Genomic DNA, 19,938 nt, shown 5'->3' on the forward strand with positions numbered 1-19,938 from the left:
TACCTGCAGTCAGTAAAGCTAGCCAGTATATGTTCTGCACATAAACACTATGGTGTCAAGCTATTTACTATTTAAACAAAATTCTCTTTTAAATTTTTCTATGATGAGTGTTATTTACTTTGAACAAAACAGGTTTAGAAAAACATGATTTTTCAATATGAAAATCCACTTTAAATAAATGACAGTAGTTTCACTTTGTGTGTGTGTGTGTGTGTGTGTGTGGCATTTAATGAATAAGAAGTCTCACACATTCATACTAGATTGCTTACTTACTAGCTTACGTCCACGTTTGAAAAATAGGGTGGATTTGGCTGTTTGTGGCGAGGAATTGCCAGCAACCCCAGATTTTTATGTTCACTGTAGGATTGGTGAATATGACTTTCTAGAAAGGTTATCATTCTGCTTGAATCTCATAGATTCGAATGTAATTATGTGTCAGCCAAAGGGAAGAAATATCAGCCTCAGAGAATGAAGTGTGTGCAGCCTTGAAGCATTATTTAAAATAGTGAGATGTAAAAACATGACAAAGACCTTATATTATACTGAAGTGACAAATGAAATGTGCTGAGATGCCTTATCCTGCACAAATGTTTATTAAGATGGGCCAGATACCATGTGAAACCCCACTGTTCTGAACTGAGGGGGGCTGAAGGGGTTTCCTGTATGATTTTGTGCAACTTAGCAGAATGGGACTGACAAAGCGCAAACACCAGACAATTAAATTTGAGGCCCGTCCACAAGCTGGCTTCAGTAACAGTACAAGTGATCATACATTTTTATATAATACTACAAAAGCAAATAATATCCATCAATGTCAGTTAATAAGCTGATTAATTAAGCTGATCACATACAGGGAGCATAGACTGGAGGATTATTTTTCATGTATGCTACATATTAACAGACAAGCCTTTACCCGCCCGTTCTTTTTCATTCCCACCATCCTGTGATTGAATTTATCAACATTTGAAAATAACCATGTTTGGCAACTTTGACATATTTTCACAAATTAATTTATGCCATCAAAATTCAAATATTTACATTGAACTTAAATATTACGGGCTAGATTTACTAACAGCCGGCACAAACCCTCTTTTGCCGTTAAAAAACTACTGTCAGGATTTACTAAAGACACGCAGTGAAAAATTAGGACTGAAAAGGTGTGGCCAGTTATTTTTGCGGCTGACCTTATTGCATATGCATTTGTAGGAGTTTCCCTTTCAGATGCAAAATTTTTGGGAGATGAATATTTAACTGAATCATGCGAGGTGATTTACTAAGGTTTGCACTAGTCAATTTGGTTCCACTTTATTTCGATAGTCCACTTTAGACATTCTACTAACTATAAGTAACTATGCAACTACATATCAACTAACTCTCATTAGAGTATTAGTATACTGTAGTAGACTGTCAGTAGACTGTCAGGTTATGGTTAGGTGTTAGGGTTCGGGTTAGTAGAATAAACTGACTTGTAGTGGCCAAGTTACTTATAGTCAGAAGAATTTCTGTTGGGGGACCATCAAAATAAAGTGTTAGCAGATATTAAGCATACAGTGTACTAATACTCTAATGACGGTTAGTTGACATGTAGTTGCAAAGTTACTTATTGTTAGTAGAATGTCTAAAGTGGACTATCAAAATAAAGTGTTACCGTCAATTTAACGGTATTTGCGCCATTATTTACAGCCCAAAAAGAGCGATAGTATGTAGTATAATAGTAGGTCCATACAGGACAATAAACAGACTAAACCTGAGGGGTTAAGTACAGAGGGCATACAAAGGAGCTAACGAGTTAATTAATAAGGTACAGGTGAATGAGATGAATCAACGAGATGAACGGGGAAACTGGGTCAAAGGAAAATAGCAACTGAACATAATGAAAATGGTTGTATGACATGGTTGTATAGACTTAGGCACATTAAAATTGAAGATATTTTAATCTTCATCATGGCTCAATAACTATGTTTATAACAAAATTTAAACCCTCAAATTGTATCACTCCCACACTGATTTCAAAGCCCAAGCTAACACCATTTTAAGTAACTAAGTTGGTTTGGATGCTTGCCCATAACTGATTGAATAAGGTACTGAAGGAATTAAATGCTGTCTGTCAGTGTTAACGTTCATGAAAATGTTCCTCAATCAAGTGAAGTAGTAGTAATTCAAACAGAGCAAGTGTCTAATCACAAAGGAAAAGAAGTTCCACAGAAGTATGAAAATGCATGTGTGAGAGCAGATAAAAGCCACAGAGATTGGATTTAAAGAGGAGAGTGGCATCTTTATGCATGAGGGCTTGAGATATGAGCAGGCACATACTCTTCACTGTGTGGGGAGATTTGTGATCTCTCAACAGCCTCACAAAACCTTCTGACACCCAAAATCGCATTCAGATTCACACAAACACTTTTCTTAAATACCATTTAGGATTTGGATCTCGGAAGAGCAGACTTTCTAATCTAAGACTAATCATATGGATTTATAAAAGCACTGATTCTTGACATCAAACAAAATCACTAACTGTGGCGTTCTTGTTATCTGTGGTTTGGACAATTATTGATCTGAAGGTTTGATATGTAGCAATTATTAACAATCCAAAAATTTAAATGCAATGAAAAAACAAACAAATGCCAAAACAAACAAGTACTAAAACAATCCCAAGGGTTCTACTGCCCTTTATGGGCTTTGTAAACTGTCTACAAACCATTGAAAAAGGAATCAGCAAACCTTTTTTTGAAATGAAGCAAGCTGCTGGCTATTTAGTGTGTCATTGTGAATCAGAAAGAGGGTCATCAAAGATACTTGAGACTTTAATTCAGTCCTCTCTAGATGGAAAATTACAATCAAGCTTAATTGTTATGTGCACCATATTTAAATGTCTGTTTCAAAAGTGAAAAAAGGGATATCTGCAAAGAGAGCCAAATGAGTAAAGATGTGAAACATTGCTCAGCTGTAAGAATTTGATTAGCTGTCTAAATATCTGTCTAGTCTGTTACAGCTTTTATGATCATTTTTATGATGTAGTTTTAAGAATTTAGAGTAGTTAGAAGTCTCTGTGGTCACAGCTTTATCACAGCTTCCCAGTGGGATAATTTCTGTTATTAGTTGAAAAATAGGAAATAGGAAAAAAAATAACCTAAATTGATCCACTGTACAACACATGGGTAAGATGAAAAAATATAAAATTTCTGTAAAATTTTTGTAAGCTGACAAGTGCTCACAAAAACTCTTTATATAGTGATATAATATTCTTTGCATATGGGGAATTATTCTTATGTTGTTTCATGATTTTATTTACATATATATTTGGCCTGACTTGCATGCCTTATATACATAACATGTGCAAAGACACACACACCATGACTATATTTATGAGGAAATTCATTGATATAATGCAATCACTAGCCCTTTACCCTAACCATCACAACTAAGTGTCTAACCATTATCCCAACCTAAAAAAACAGCCCTTTAAAGACACAATGACATTTTTTATGGAATATTGCCTTTTTTATTTACGCACATAATTTTTTGAGTGACAACCTGTCACTTACATGAGATCACAGCAATAGCAAACCCTGATGTAATGAAGAGTGAACATGTCTGACACTAGTTGCCCACTGCTTAAATCATGCAGGTCAGGCAAAAATAAAATGTATGTATTTTATGTGGTTTAAAGACAGATCCTTTGGATTCACGTTGCGAACATTTCTGTTGCTGCTACAGGGTGGCACATAATAATGCTTACCATTACACTGAACAAGTGAGCTAGTGAGCATACTGGAGAACCAGAAAGAGACATACTATACTGCTAATAGGAGAAAAGCAAACCACTGGAAGGATTGTTGAATTAAATTAAATATAAGGTAAAAATTAGCTTTATTAATTTGTTACCTTGTCAATCAGTTGTTTGAAAAAATATTTGCTAGTATTTAAATCTGTTACAACCTCAGTTGGACCTTTGTCAACACCGTCAGTATTGGTCAACAGTATTATTTTTGTTAATTTTGAAAGAAATACATTAATTCTTTTATCAATTTATTGTGTTAAAATATTAAAATATTGAATGAACTACATTATGTTATGTCTTATTTACCTAAGAACATTTATACTGTAGTTATACAGTATGTGCTTATTAATAAAAGGAGGGTCGAGAATTGAGGAATTTAGGAACCAGATTGTTCATAACAGTGAGTAACCTACATTAATGCATAATTGATGCATATCATTTTGTCATATGCACAAGACAAGTCTAAACCTTTCAAATCAGAATAGATTTGTCAACAAATTTTTATTGGTACCTGCTGGTGGAGTCACTGAGATCTGCAGTACTACAGTAGAATGAATCAGGTAACAGGGCTCCTGGAGCTGTGAAGGACAGCAGAGACAACAGGTGTAAACGAGTGACTTAACGACTTGATTTGTGGCCAAGAAATAGCAGCCAATAGGGAAGAGATGTCACAGCAATTGATATTCAACTATATTTGGTTTCCACTTGTATGCCCCTTCATGGTGTTTGGTCCCAGCAGAGTGACGGATGGATCTCCAGGCCCCATATGTCAGCAGTCCTATAGGGCTCTTTGTGTCAGCCTACAGACATGTGAGCACCATACACAAGGGAAACCTGAGAGTTAGCTCAGCACAAAGGTGCAACGGCAGTATTGGTACCTTGCAGTCCAGAGTTGGATACATTTTTGGTTGGGCGATACGTGATAAATACTTTCCAAAAAAATTTTTTTTCATTTTCAAAAAAAAAAATTATATAAAAAAAAAATAACAATAAAATAAAGAGGGGTTGCTTATGTTTTCAAGCTTCACACTTCTGATTCATTCATTTAACAGGCTCTAATGCATATTTCATAAGCCAGGCGCTGTACATCAGGAGCACAAAGATAATTGTAGAGGTGAGCATTTAATCTCACATTTTCCCCCTGAAAAGATTAAAAAGAGCGAGACCTTTATCTCCTTAGGAGACAGTGGTATCAACAGTGTCATCAGCTGAGAAGATGAATGACTCCAGCTGAGGTAATTTGATGGTCAGGAACCACAAGTAATTTTTCATTCAGAATGAAATTTCTGATGTGCCTTTTCATCTCGAGTTTACAAAGCCAAAAACAGCCCTTTCACACAATTTTTTTTCTTCAACACCCTGCTGAATGGAATTTTAATGCTGGTCTTAGGTGGTTTATACTGGTCTGCATTACTCATATTTAATTAAAATGTATTTTAAGCCCTATTCAGACGGAATTAGTTTTACAAGGGTAGATGGAGTAATGTAATTTTGCCACAGGATGTCTGTAATAATAATGGCCAATTCGCACGGGACAAGACATTTCAGTAAAACTAGCAGAAGTGGGAGGGGTAACTCAATTTGCGCACCGCCGTCACCCTCCTGTCGTCATGTGCGTATTACGTTGCTTCCTGATATCATGTGTGCAAACCAATGTTTGTATATATATAAAACAGTTAGTTCTGGTCGAACAATGTATTAATTAAATTCAGATTGGATTATGTTGATAATAGACACTTACCTAACGCTAAAAGAAGTTTTGTGCCTCTAGCAAGTGCTTTTGACCTTCTTTATGATCTGAATGGTATGTGGAAAACACAGACAAGAATGCAACTGAATGCTTTTTCAAGGGCCTACATACTTGAAAAAACACGGAAAGGTAATTTTTCCAGACCTTTTTACAGAAGGTAAAAGTCGCCGTAATCTTTACTGCCATTGTCCGTAATGATTACTGAGATGGCACATTCGGATGGGACAAAAATTCTGAGAAGCTCTGGTAATAATTACTTTACCCCACCTCTCCATGTTAAACTAATCCTGTCCGGATAGGGCTTTAATCAAATTTATTCCATAAGGTAATAAAAAAACTCCTTTGTAATGCTAGTTGCACACTGTAAACATTAAAGTGTTTTAAATATTGAAATTCTTCAGTGAAACCTTGAAGGTAGGTGTCATTTGTATGGTGTGTGTATATATTTACCATTATAAACCAGCTTTCAAATATTAATATGACAGCTAGCATGTGTTATGAGCACATCTCTTGCTCTCAGGTTTTTGGGTCTCCTTCATCTTCCTTCATACTCCAAGTACATACATGCGTGTAATGAAGAAAAGCTTTGAAGTGGTTAGTCCTCCACCACGAGAGAAAGGGAGAGAAACAACTATCATAAACAAAGCCAGAAAAACCTCCATCCCCCTCTCTGATCTCCTAGATCCTCCTCTTTCTGCTCCTCTTCTCAGTGGGCTCACCACACGCCATCTCCCTGCCTTCAAATGCGCTGCTGGCCCTTTAAATCCTCCCCATTATAATTCCTGGAGCGAGCAGCTGGTCATAAAAAAGAACGAGAAAGAAAGGGAAAAGCACATAGTCTCTTCAAAACACAAACCCAGACACATAGACATGCTTGCGCTCTCACCTATTCTCACTGACATCTGAGGAGGGGAGGGGGACCCTGTGGAGGATTTCCAGTCAACAGAAGTGAGCAGGGAGGAAGCCAGAAGAAGTTTCCTCACAGACAGGCTTGGATCACTCTGCAAGACAATGCATTCCTGTCGAGTTTTACCTGCTCCTCTTTGGATTTGGTAATTCTGTAGAGTTTAAGTTCTTCAAACGGACTGAGAGAGAGAGAGACTGAGCAAGAGAATGCTCCCTCAGGTCATAAGGATTTTATACATCTTGTCTTTTTTCTTTTTCCAAGGGGGCTTTATCAGGTAAGACAAGCAGTGGTTTTTAATAGCATGCATGTATTGGTTGTGTGGTGTAGTGTTGTGTTGTGTTGTATGGTCTGTTCATTATAAGAAATGTCAGTAACATTTATTAGTTTAGGATCCAATTATTGTGTGTTGTATTGTTGTTGTTTATTTGTATAACTGGGCTGCCTATCTTGGCCAGGACACTCCTGTAAAAGAGATTTTAATCTCAGTGAGGTTCTCTCCAGGTTAAATAAAGGCTATTAAATAAATAAATAAAAAATTGAATAATTAACTACTTGCTTATTACCTGGCTGTTTATTAGTACTTATAAAGCACATATTAATGATTTATTCAGCAAACTTAACAACTACCTTACTAACTATTATTAAGCAGTAATTAGGAGTTTATTGAGGCAAAAGTCGTAGTTATTAGTTTGTTAGAATTGGACCTTAATCTAAAGTGTGACTGAAATGTCACATTGAAATCTTTTTTGTGTATTCCAGTTTTTTTCTTGAGAGTAATAGTTCAAAGTAATAAGTAATATACAATATTATATTTATTAGAATATTAGAATAATATAATACTAAATGAAGGTTTTGTTAGGTTTATTTTTATAATTTCAGAATCATGGCTGGTTTGATTTAAACTTTCTAAACACAGATAACATTCAGTCTACGGAAATGTGTGATTAATTTAAACTCAAACTGACAGAGAATGCAGTGTGCTCCTCTCCTGCCAATTAAGCAAATTTCCAAATTCCATGCAAATTCCAAATTCCATGCAAATTCCAAATTCCATGCAAAAAAAAGGAGCTGAAATCTGCTGAAATAAGCTCCTTGTAAAATAACATATATTGCATTTCTTTTGTCTTTTCCTTATAAAATTAAAGGTAAAAAGTTTGAACCATTTTGTCAAGCAGAATGTTTTTTTTAATATTTTATGATATTTTTCATAGCCTGGAGTGCCTGAACAATATCCAATAACATAAAACTCACAGTAAGGGTTGTGGCTCCAAAATTTATGAACACACGAATAAAGCAAGACTTTGAAGAATATGAAAGGATATATAGAGAATCTCAGTGCAGTTTAAATCTTAAAATGGCTCTAAATAAATAAGTGAAACATTCAAAAAAATATAAAGAATATAAAGAGTAACTTAAAAAAATCTAAATGAGATTTTCTCCCCCTCTCTGAATGAAAAAAGTGAAAAGTTTTGCAGCGAGTGCACTCCCTGTTTCATGCCCCATTGCATCCAGGTGTGAACAGGCTGGAGCTAAATTTGCATAATCCCACAGCCTGGGTCTGGCGACGAGCATCCGCTCTGAGAGAGCAAGACAGACACTGACGGGATGAAGAGGCGATTGAGTGAAGCCATTCTAGATGAGATTACAGGAAAAGTGCTGGGTGTCATAATGATGTAACAAAAGGTACAGCTCTAGTGAAGGTATGAGACAGAGTGCATGAGACAGCCAAGGACAGGGTGACTGGCAGAGGAACATGTTGTAGATGTTGTGGTATGTCACATGTTACATGCACACATGAGCACAGAAAGGCTTCGTGTCTCTGAAGGGCCCGTGGTGTGACTTGCGGGTGGGAGATGACATCCCTTAGCGATCGCACTCACTAGCTCAGTGTCAACCTGCAGACACTGTGTGGGCGATTCAGAACATGGAGGCAGAGATGAGCGGTGTTTGGGCTGAGCTGTCGGACGCTGAGGTGAGGGGGCGACAATGGCTATGAAAGGAGCCATGCAGAGACCTGGGTAGAACCCAAAGGGGTGGCTGATTAGCAGGTAGACAGGTCATGAGCATAGAGCGACAGGACCGCCAGAAACTTACGCAATGTACTGTGAAGAAGAGTGTCTCAGAACAGCCTCAGCATGTCTGTGCAGACTACAGGTCAGCCGTGTTGTGATTGGGTGAAGATGAATATGAGAAAGTCACTATTTGTTTTCACAGACATCTTACAGTTTTATAATGAACGTTTTGAACTGAGAATAACCTCAGGGAAAACATAGGAAAAACATTACCTTGAGAAAGAGAGACTAACGTAGTTTGAAAGAGCAGCTGGTGTGTGAAATAAAGACATCTGTCAAGACAGAAACAGAGGGATTTGCAAGAAAATACAAGATGCTGAGATGGAAAACAAAGGGATTTGTGCAGCTCAAACTTTGTCTCTTATTAATAATAAAGCAGTACACCGATTTTAGTTTTCCACTCAGGGCTATACACACATTTTTAAGCAAGAGTACACCATTCCCACCAATCAGCAAGGAGAGAGTGCCAAATTTGACCCCAAAGTCAAACCAGCACAACTCTCAGCAGTAATAGAAATGCAGAGGTCAGGGGCCACTGAGCAAAACACTAGTTAGATTCTTTCCACGAATCTCTGGAATACTTGATTCTGATTGGCTGTCGGAATCTGAAATATTTGTGAATAATGACACTCATCCAGGGCAACACTGTATCTCAAGAGCTCCACAGTCTAAATATTTTATTTTAAATAATACATATTTTAAACTCTAATCAATATTCCACACACACAGACACACACGCACACTCACACACATTCACCAATGTCGCATTTATTTGATAAAAAATACAGTAAAAACAGTTATATTGTGAAATAATATTATCATGTTATAATAACCATAATGTTGATATTTTAAAATGTAATTTAGTCCTGTGTTGTAAAAGCTTAATTTTCAGAGGTAATATTCCAGTCTTTGGTGTCACATGGTCCTTCAGTAAAAAATATACTGTATTTGGTGCTTCAGAAACATTTCTTATTATTATCAATGTTGAAAACAGTTGTGCTGCTTAATATTTTTGTGGAAACCTTGATACTTTTTTCAAGATTCTTTTCTTCTACTGTCACTTTCCAGTTTAATTTGTACTTGCTGAATGAAAGTATAAAAAAAAAAAAAAACGAACCTCACAATCCCAAAAACGCAAATCAATATTTAATTTATTTATGTGCCATGTATTTCCAATTGGATACTGCAAACAAAAAAAGTATTTTGCTTGAAACTCAATTATATTAAAGACCACCTTTTTTTTAAATAAATAATCATATTCTACAACAAACTTTTTTAATGACTAATGTTGTTCATTTTAACCATTTTTTAGGTGATTTTTTTTTATTTTTTAAATCTGCTAATCAGGATTCAACAAGCAACTCAACACCTTGTTATTCAACCGTTTTGCTCACAGCAAACCAGTGCTTGCACCTCTTCCACAAATATTTGTCTGTCTACCTCAGCAGCTCTACTGTGAAAACAAAGAGAGCATACAACAGTATGCAGAGGGTAGTTGGTGGGGCAGATTTAACCCAGGGTTTGCAACCAAACTGTGGGACAGAGCATACAGCCGAGAGGTGACAGACTGCTATGCAGTAGTGTGAATGATTGTTCCTGGCCAATTTCACTCACCATCGAGATGTGAGAAAAGTTAATGCCCTTTGCTTTTTACACAATGAAAGGAGTACTGCCTGTGGGGCACCTAAAAACTCAGAGAGGTTAAAAGGACAAGAGATCTTGTAAAGAGATCAGCTGTGAGTGAAAAGCCTGTGAATTTATTCCCAAACATAAACTATTCTCTTACATTTTTGGTACTTAACTCTTAACCTGGCAAAAATGATTTTGAGCTTGAGTGCATAGCCAGTGGGCTGTGGTGCCATGAATTTCTTTCCATTGCCAGCTACCATACAGCACGGCTGCAAGAGAAGCACAACATGAAGTGTAACTAATGTGGTTGGGCCACAGTGCCTCATTTAAATGAAGGGCCTGTGGGATTATCTTTGTGCTCGTGGTTTGACAGATTGAAGCCCAGTTGGAAAAGCCCTACTGGAGGTTGCTACAGTGAGCTATTACTTTAAACCACATAGATGAGTCTTTATGTGGTTACAAATTCAGGGACAGCAAAACAGGTTTGAGTCCAAGTAGATAGAATGACAGACTGATTGATATAGAACTCTATACCTCTATATAAATCTATACATTATTGCAGAATGTGATGAAAGGCAACTCATTTCATAGGAAGATGCCTTCTAAGGCAGCATCAATACCACCATGGAACCTTACACCTAACCAACATGGAACATTCTACTGAAGCTGTAAGTCTTTGCGCTGCCTTGCGCTGCATTGTGTATTGGAGTAGTTTGATGTTATCATCTTGCTAAGCTAACAATACTTTCATAAGCATATACAAATGCATATCACAAAAAAATATATAAATTATGATCTATTTTTAATTGTACCAAACTATTTTATAGCTGTTTTAAGACTAAAGTTTTTGGTATTGAGTGTTTTCCACAGGATTTTGTGAGACTAAGCTGGGTGGACCTTGGACACTCTGGGGCAGGGATGCCCAAACCCAGTCCTGGAGGGCCACTGTCCTGCAGAGTTTAGCTCCAACCTGCCTCAGCACACCTACCTGGAAATTTCTAGTATGCTTAGCAAGACCTTGATTAGCTAGTTTAGGTGTGTTTAATTGGGGTTGAAGCTAAACTTTGCAGAACAATGGCTCTCTAGGAGCAGGACTGGACATCCCTGTTCTAGGGGGATCCAGGGGCATGCTCCCCCATAAGAAAATGTTGTACATTTTACAATTAGGCACAATTAGGATGTTGCCCTAAAATGTTGCCTCTGTAGTGAGCTCACTAGGTTTTGGAACGGCATTTGTTTTGCTGCTGTGCATGCTGGTCACTTTGTCACATCCAATGATGGTACAACAAAGTTGTTTGGCTGAAGATCTCATAACAGCTGGGCAGCTTTGACTCATTTAATCCTGGGGGAAGATCTTTCAAAAAGATAATAGGAAGCAAACAGAGGTCTTGGCAGGAGGTGCTGTTTCTAATGAAAAAATAATAAAATTGCATTGCCATTGAGAATGAAAAAGCGCAATACCTGCAGATGAGGAAAATGAAGCATGCAAACAGCACATCCCCAGACTGTGCTACATGACACAATGTCATTGACTTTAAGGATGGATAGTAACAAAGTAACAACACCCACCAGAACACATCAGTCTCTTTGTCCCTCTTTCTTTATCTTTTGCTCCACTTTCCTGTTCACTAGCCTATGTCACGCATGGCTGGTGAAGCAGTTTTGGGAGGTGGGTGAGGGGAGATGGAAGCTGAAGTGGGGATTACAACTGTGCTCGTCAGATAACACAATGTCAGAGAGCAAGGCGCCACTTTTTTCAGCATGAAATGAGAACACAAGCACACTAGAGCCATGTAATTCCTCTGAACGCTGAATAAATTATTACCCTCTGTGAGGGCACCCCTTTACTCCAGCCCACTATTGTAGGAACAAATTAAATTCAATAGTGCTAATCAAAGCTTTTCAGTAAATGCCTGACTAACGCTCTGACCTCCAGACAGGCTCAGAAACTGGGCCGTGCCGATCCAGTGTTTGGTTTATTGATATTTCTGGTGTCATGGTAGTTACGAGAGCGCCGATGCTAGCAGCTGGAGATTTGCTCCGCCGGTCAGTTGCCATGACAATTGTGGTTTATTGATCTATTTAGCTTATGGCCTTATCCATTAACCCTGCATGACAGCTGATTTTTTCCTAATGGAGAAACGGAAGCAGCCGCAGCTTCTCAAGAGCAAAGCATCAGTGGTCAAGGAGGATGCGAACGGCCTAAGGTCACGCCACAGGCATCTGAAATATGTTCATAATCATTAGCATGACTGATGGACTGTCTTGACAAGAGAAGTACAACAGGTCACAAGGGATGGAGCCACTCAGTCTTAGTTGAGTGAATTTACCGTAAAATACTATTGCTATATTCAAGACATAGATAGCCATTATAGAGAACATTATGCCAGTGCTTGTGACTGTACCGCATCCGTCCAATAAACGATTTAATGCTCCTGGTGCAAGTATAGGTCAATGTATAGTATAGGTCAATTCTGAAAACAATCAAATTTGTCTATTTCCTCATGCCTATGGAAAATAGACTATTTTTGTTTCTCTAGATTTCATATTTTAATTAGGGAATGGAATGCAAATTATAAGCTTGCCAACCCATGCCATTATGAACAGGGTGAGCGATGCTAGTTGTCACACTTCAGACTCCAAGCAAATATTTCTCGGGTTGACTTGTACTATACAAAAGCAATGACATTTTCACCATCATTGGCCAGAAAAAACAAAAACAGTTTACTGAACACATGCTGATCTCCTAATGGGGTAAGTTGTCACAATGTAACTTGTCAATAAACATTATGTATATGGAAGTAAAATAATGCCAAATGTTTTTGAAACAAAAAAGCCTGTTGAATTGCAATACTTTCATGCATTAACCATGCTTGCATTTTAATGCATTGTATTTTTAGGGCTTGCATTTTTATGGGCTGAAATTCAACATGGTTGAATATTTAAGCTGTGAATATTTCAGTTCAAAACATTTCAAACACATTTGCATTATTAAAAATTCAATAATCCATATTCACCTTTCATATTTCACTTTCAAAATATTCAAACTATTTAAAAAAACAACCTATAATATTCAACAGGCAATTTTCGGTCCATTTTTATTCGCTTTGCAAATTCGCTTCCACAAATTCAGTAGTTCAAATTCGACAGTAAATTCAACATTGACATCCAGGAACTGCAGGAAAAGCAGTAGATTGCCGAGCATACTCTCCATCTGCTGTTAGTCGACCTAACCAGCAGGGGGTGCAAGCGCGTGTTGTTGACGAAGACCAGAGCAACAGTTAGAGCAAGCCATTCATTCATAAAATGAAAATGATTATCTGGGTCAGTATATATGCGGAAAAGATGATAAAGACACAAAAGCTGTGTTTATGTTTCATTCAATAACTTCATTGTTACTTTCCCTGTGTAGCCTAAATGTTATCAGCTTTCTCTACCATGAACGGGATTAAATCGGTTTCTCCTTAATACCTCATCATACTCAAGGATTCCCCTTCCGTCGGGACAAAACGCTATATATAAGTATGCCTACGTGTACTGCATTAGATTAAACTGGGAAGAGTCATAGCACTTGTATATTGTTATTGTTCTTCTTAAGTTTTCTTCTTCTTATTATTATTATTATTCCCGGGAGATAAATTTTGGCCAGCTCCTGCGCCTAGGCCCTTTGAGACAGAGACACCGTTCCAACTTTAAAACGTACGGTCAGTACCGGTGTAAGTTGCTTGCGAAGATGACATCACGAGTCCATGTCGTTCGTCCGCAATATTGGATTGAACAGAAAACTAAACTAAATTTTCACAGGTCACAAATTTGGTCCGAACTTCACGAAACTGGACGTACATGATCCTTGGACCAAGCCTCACAAAAGTTACTAGAAGGATTTTTGATTTTCGGAAGCGTTTGCCCGTCACAGCCAAACGAAATCAGCGGCGTAGTCGCCAAACAGGAAGTCGTCCATATCTCAGGAACTCTGTCACATATCGAAACCAAACTTTGTACATGAACTCGGGACTCCAATGTGAGGAAGCACAAGTTTTTTTGTCACAAGTCTGTTTTTTTTTGTTTTTTTTCAGGCTAATTGACAAACCCATTTACCTATGTCTATGCAAAAGTTTCACCTCACACTTTTAATGTTAATGCATTTAGACAGTAGGTGGCACTGTTGTATTACATTTCACAGAGCTGCCAAGTCAGTGTGTAGACTGCATTCGTTTTTACTAGGTTTGTCTTAATAAATGCAGGGCCTGAATTTCGTTTTTTGCATCGGCCTAATTTAATCATCTTCATTTATTCATATATACAGATTTGTATGCATGAATTGTGCATTTCCAGTTCTTCTTCTTCGCTAACCGAACAAACAATTCATTGTCTGTGGCTGTGTTTGTGCGCACGGGAAATATGCTGCGCATAACAATAGAAAACAAGGAGAAATGCGCAGTCACATGCTCAAACAATCAACAACGTCGCTCTAGAGGTGCGTTGTGGACTGCGAAGTGGACTTCACAGGGTTTTCCGCCATCTTAAGTGAGATTCCAATCCGAAGGGAGCGAACATGTTCAGTTCGAAGGGCACTGCGCGCGGCATAGGGAATAAGGGAACATCGATACATCACTTCACAGGAAGTGGAGAGCGATGATCACCCAACTGTCATTTCGCGCACCACGTCATCACCAGTCAGATTGGTCATAACTAACGATGGAGGAGTTTACGTATGTGTGTAAGTATTCATACATTTCACCATTGTTATACAAATGACAGTATTTTAACGGTTATTGTTGTGAATATTACATATACTACTTTTGATGATTATAATTTACCTCAGTGAATGCAGCCAGCTTAGCTAGTTTGTGAAGTAAAAAGATTTTATTTTATTTTAGGTAGTTGTAAAATAGTGCAATATAATTATAAATATATAATAATAAAAATTAAAATATGAATGTAGTCCTATATATATTTATGTTATATCATAATCTGCGCGACCCCATCGTTGACTTTCTTTGATGACGTTTGCAGGGCGTTTCAAATGAGCGGTTATTGTCAGTGAAGTCCACTTCAACTGATATACCGTGCTCAGGGAGTAGGGGAGCAGTGAACACTGCGTATGGACCCTGTCGAATTGAACGCACCTTAGATGTGTAAAAACACGTGGAAAGCGCGGGCGCGCTGCTCTCTCCTTTCCACAAGCGCTTGCTGTCCCGTGGCGTCTGTCGTTGCTATGCAACCATGAACTGCGCTCTCCATGATGACAAGGAAGTATCAGCAAAAGATTAATTGATTTCTATCCCTTGCATTAGCTTTACTACTAGATATATTTATGGAGATGAAAAATAATAAGGCGCCAGCTATGATCAGATGTTCGGCCGAGCATTCAATGTTGTTACACTGCAAGCTGATCAGTTGGTTCGTTGCTGCCGCGCTCTATCACTCGCACACCATAAAGAGCAAATTGTTTTTTAATGTTTCAATTTAGTGATTAAAATGACATAATTTGGAAGCGGATAACTTCTTCACAAACAGCTCATTATGACTCAATGTTAGAATGCTGCACCTACACTCGATAGTGTGAATAAGATCAGCGCAACGCAGACCACTGCATTGACAGCGTGAAACATGATCTGTCTACGGCCAGGGCTCAGCGGAAGACAGAAAATGCCGGTCCAGCGCTGATTGAGGAATTAAATTTGAAAATAAAAGACAGTTTGACATCTTTTTTCTCGCATCTGTGAATTTATTTTTTTATAATTTGCTCTGAGATGAAGCAAATATATTTGTGCGGGAATTTCTCGCACTATAAAAGCTAACCTTGCGGGAATGGTTTAAATTATGTGCAATCCCCACATTCCCGCACCGAAATTCAAGCCCTGAAATGGCAGCGGGATGTGTAACTCTAGCATATGGCACATATGTCATATAAAGTTAGGCAAGGCCAAACAGCGTTATCCATGTTATTGCGATTGCATCGCTAGAATAAGCTAATAGTGAAACTGATAGCGTTTTTCATTTAATTACAATATGAGGACTGACGGTAGGCTATAAAAATCAGCGTTTCTGTGTAGGTGATGACAGCCATCTTGACAGCAGCAATCAAAGCATCGCTAATTACGGTAGACCTTAATTTGAGATAGTAAATTTGTTCCTAATCAAAGGGAACACTCAACCACAGAACAGCTGGGTGAGTTTTGTATTGGCTTATTGCATACAGTAAATTAAGACTGTCAACTTCTTTTCAATACTATTTCATCACCCAAAACACTCCCACTCTCTATTCATAACCAATTATTTCAAAACCAACAACCAAGCCACATAAACAATGCCATTGGCACTAGTCTACATTGCAGACATGTCTCTTAATACACATGAATTTTCACCTTTTTGCACAATCTTGAAAAAAGTACTATTGTTGAAATTCTCAGATCAAGCAAACTTCAACGCACCCTTATCCACTACCTGCTAACGTTAGTGAACCGCACCCGAGCAAGCACACTTTGCAGTTCCCCCGGAAATGCATTTTTCTAGTTGTCCTCCGTTAGTTTAACTGTAAGTCGCTTTGGATAAAAGCGTCTGCTAAATGACTAAATATAGCCTATATGTAAATTGGCTTGACATTGGACATTCACACATTTAGGGACCATCTCTAAAGTTGCATACAACATTGGCATACACGTTTCTAATCTAACTTCAATAGCAAACTTCAATTTATTTGAATAAATATCAAAAATCTAAAGGGTGCGCATTATGCCTGACACGAACACTTTACACTTGGTTTTGTGACTGTAAGTCGTTCTATTCAAATGCTATTGAAGTTAGAAAGAAACGTGTATACCAATGTCGTATGTAACTTTAGAGACGGTCCCAAATGTGCGACTGTCCAACGTTATATCACTGGGAAGCGCTCAGCATTAAACTTTGCGCGTTAAGTTCATATTCTGAGTCCATCTGCTTGCCTGCGAGTTTGGTTTTTAATATCACTGTATTAGTACATTAAGCTACGTTAAGCGTTTTATGTCCAGTAGGGGAATCCTGAAGTATTGAGGGAAACCCTATAGCCGACTGCATGCAGCACATCGCCGCAATATAAAGTTAAGGCAACTAAACAACCAAGAGAAATATGTGTCAACATCAAATGTAACATTGGATCTGTACATCCACATCGGGGGAATAACATTATAATCTCGTTCACGGTAGAGAAAGATGCATGTAGGCTACACAGGAAAAGTAACCGTGAAGACACTGAATTTAACATAAAACTGTTGTCATAATAATCACAAATACACTTACATTGCTGTAAATTAGTTTTATGAATGAATGGCTTGCTCTAACTGTTGCTCTGTCTTCGTCAACAACACGCGCTTGCACCCCCTGCTGGTGAGGTAGACTAACAGCAGATGGAGAGTATGCTCGGCAATCTACTGCTTTTCCTGCAGTTACTGGATGTCAACGTAGAATTTTCTGTCGAATTTGAACTACTGAATTTGTGGAAGCGAGTTTGCAAAGCGAAATAAAATGGACCAAAAATTGCCTGTTGAATATTGTAGGTTGTTTTTTTAAACAGTTTGACTATTTTGGAAGTGAAATATGAAAGGGGAATATAGATTATTGAATTTTTAATAATGAAAATGTTTTTGAAATGTTTTGAAATGAAATATTCACAGCTTAAATATTCAACCATGCTGAATTTCAGCTCATCAAAATGCAAGCCCTAAAAATACAATGCATTAAAATGCAAGAATGGTTAATGCAATGCATTTTTTTTTTCAAGTAGTGCAATTCAACAGGCTTTTTTGTTTCAAAAACATTTGGCATTATTTTACTTCCATAGTTATATGCTTTTTAGAAGTAAAATTATGAAACACAAAACAATTCATTAAAACAGAAAAAATGTCAAATCATTATTTTGACCAACAGAAATTGTAATTAATAAACTGTCTACTTTTTATAGCATTTAAAGCAGCTGTGAGAGCGTAATAAATAAATAGAAAATAAATACATTTGTCTCAACCAGACATTTAGGAAAATTTCACTTGTTTACATATAAACACAGTTTTACTTTACTTGTTTAACTAACAGCAATAGTAAAGAAATTATATTGGAAGATAAACATTTATGATAATTAATTTTTAAAAAATGTTATACATTTAAAAAAAAAAATGTTTTAAAGAGGCTTATGAACTAATATAGGTGCTTGAAACCAATATACAAAACATTGCTAGACAAAAGCATTTGTGTAATTGGACTTTTAACTCAAAACCTTTTGACAACTTTCCTACAACTAGCCCCCGTCTCTCCAATTTAAATTTACAAATTAACCAACAAAGAGAACAGACACACTACAATACTTAAGAGATATATGTTGCATATAACCAGCATACGCTCCCTTCTGTTTGCCAAACAACTGAAGCCAAAAAGGTTGAATTAGACATGCATGACCATGCCGACTTGCTCTTTATCTCTGTCTGCACAACCAGCTGCAAGCCCATGCCCCATCTATTACTTAAGAACTCCAATCAGCTCATCTGGTCTTCCCACATCGCTTCCCCATTTTCCCTTTCTTCTCTGTCTTTATTTTCACCCTCACCTTGATGTCCAAAAAGAAGGTTTCAGGCCACCAATCTTCCTGGCCCAAGCCAGACTACACCAGACATTGTTTGCTCTGACTAATGGCACCAGTGCAAAATTCCTGGAGGGCAGAGAGAATATGTGCATCTGTACAATGGAACATTTCTGCCTGTGTCACTGTTGTGTTGTCAGTGTACCTTCTAGATCGTAGACTACATTCCCTGCTTGAACACAGCATGCAAGAACACAGAGCTATTAGCAGTTAAATCAGTGCAAAGCCATTTTAATCATGCAGCATGGTGGCTTCATCTGAAAAACTGTTTCTCAAACACCCTCGTAAGTTTTACATTCCAAACGTTTAATGACACTTTCACATGAGAGCTTTTGGAAGCTGGTTATAGTCGTTAACAGCTACCCTTAGTGCTCTTGATGATGTACCATGGTTTAGAATTAAAAGTGTCATGTAAAAAGACAACAGTAATCACCAGTTTAGAATCAAACTCAGGTTTGAACCTGAAGTGTGAAAACAGTCTTATAGCAAGAGGAGATTAGCGACTGTCTGATTTTACCCACTCACTGTTTATTAGATTTCACAGGAAATGACACATTATAAGGAATGAAACAATCCCAGAAATCTGAAGAAAACTCATCGAGGTAAATGCACAAGAAGTGAAAAGGAATAGAAAATGTCACCATGTTTGACACTGTCGCTATGGTTACCTCTATGGTTAGTTAGAATGCGGTTGTGACTTCAACTGTTTTGATCATACAGCTGAATTAATATAGTCAAGCAGCTACTTTAATCCGAATGAACCAAACATTTCAGGATTGACACTTGTAAAGCAGTTGTTAAATAATTGTTAGATTATTCGATTAATCGAAAAATAATTGATAGATAAATCAATTGAAAAATGATTATGATGGAAAAATGGTTTGTTCCAATAGTTGTCCTACTGAAAGTGGAAAAAAAGAGACGGAATAAAACACCAGGTGTAAACAGGAACGTGTCTCCTTCGTCTACTTGTGATCCGATCTACCAAAACGCATCTTAAAACCAGGTGTAAACAGGGCCATATACTGGGAGTGAGGCCAGACTTAGTCTAGACACTGGATTCCTTTACTCCCCTAAGCAAAGTATGGACTTTATTCACTAAGTGCTTCTAAGATGCTTGTGTATGACATACCACCCACACTGTGAGTAAGCTTAGAGGGAGAGAGCAACTGTACCTCTCTCTGTTTA

At 37.6% G+C, this 19,938-nt stretch overlaps 1 protein-coding gene across 1 annotated transcript in view; it reads left to right on the forward strand.

The window, feature by feature from the left end:
- Positions 1-6,318: 6,318 nt before the first annotated feature.
- Positions 6,319-19,938, forward strand: part of glra4a (glycine receptor, alpha 4a) — a 50,416-nt gene continuing 36,796 nt past the window's right edge. Inside the window, exon 1 of the mRNA XM_084132684.1 lies at positions 6,319-6,712. Coding sequence (XP_083988810.1) covers positions 6,645-6,712 — 68 coding nt within the window. The 5' untranslated portion in view covers positions 6,319-6,644. The remainder of the gene's footprint in view (positions 6,713-19,938) is intronic.

Source organism: Abramis brama (assembly GCF_963993115.1).
Source record: "Abramis brama genome assembly, chromosome: 13".
Taxonomy (NCBI): Eukaryota; Metazoa; Chordata; class Actinopteri; order Cypriniformes; family Leuciscidae; genus Abramis; species Abramis brama.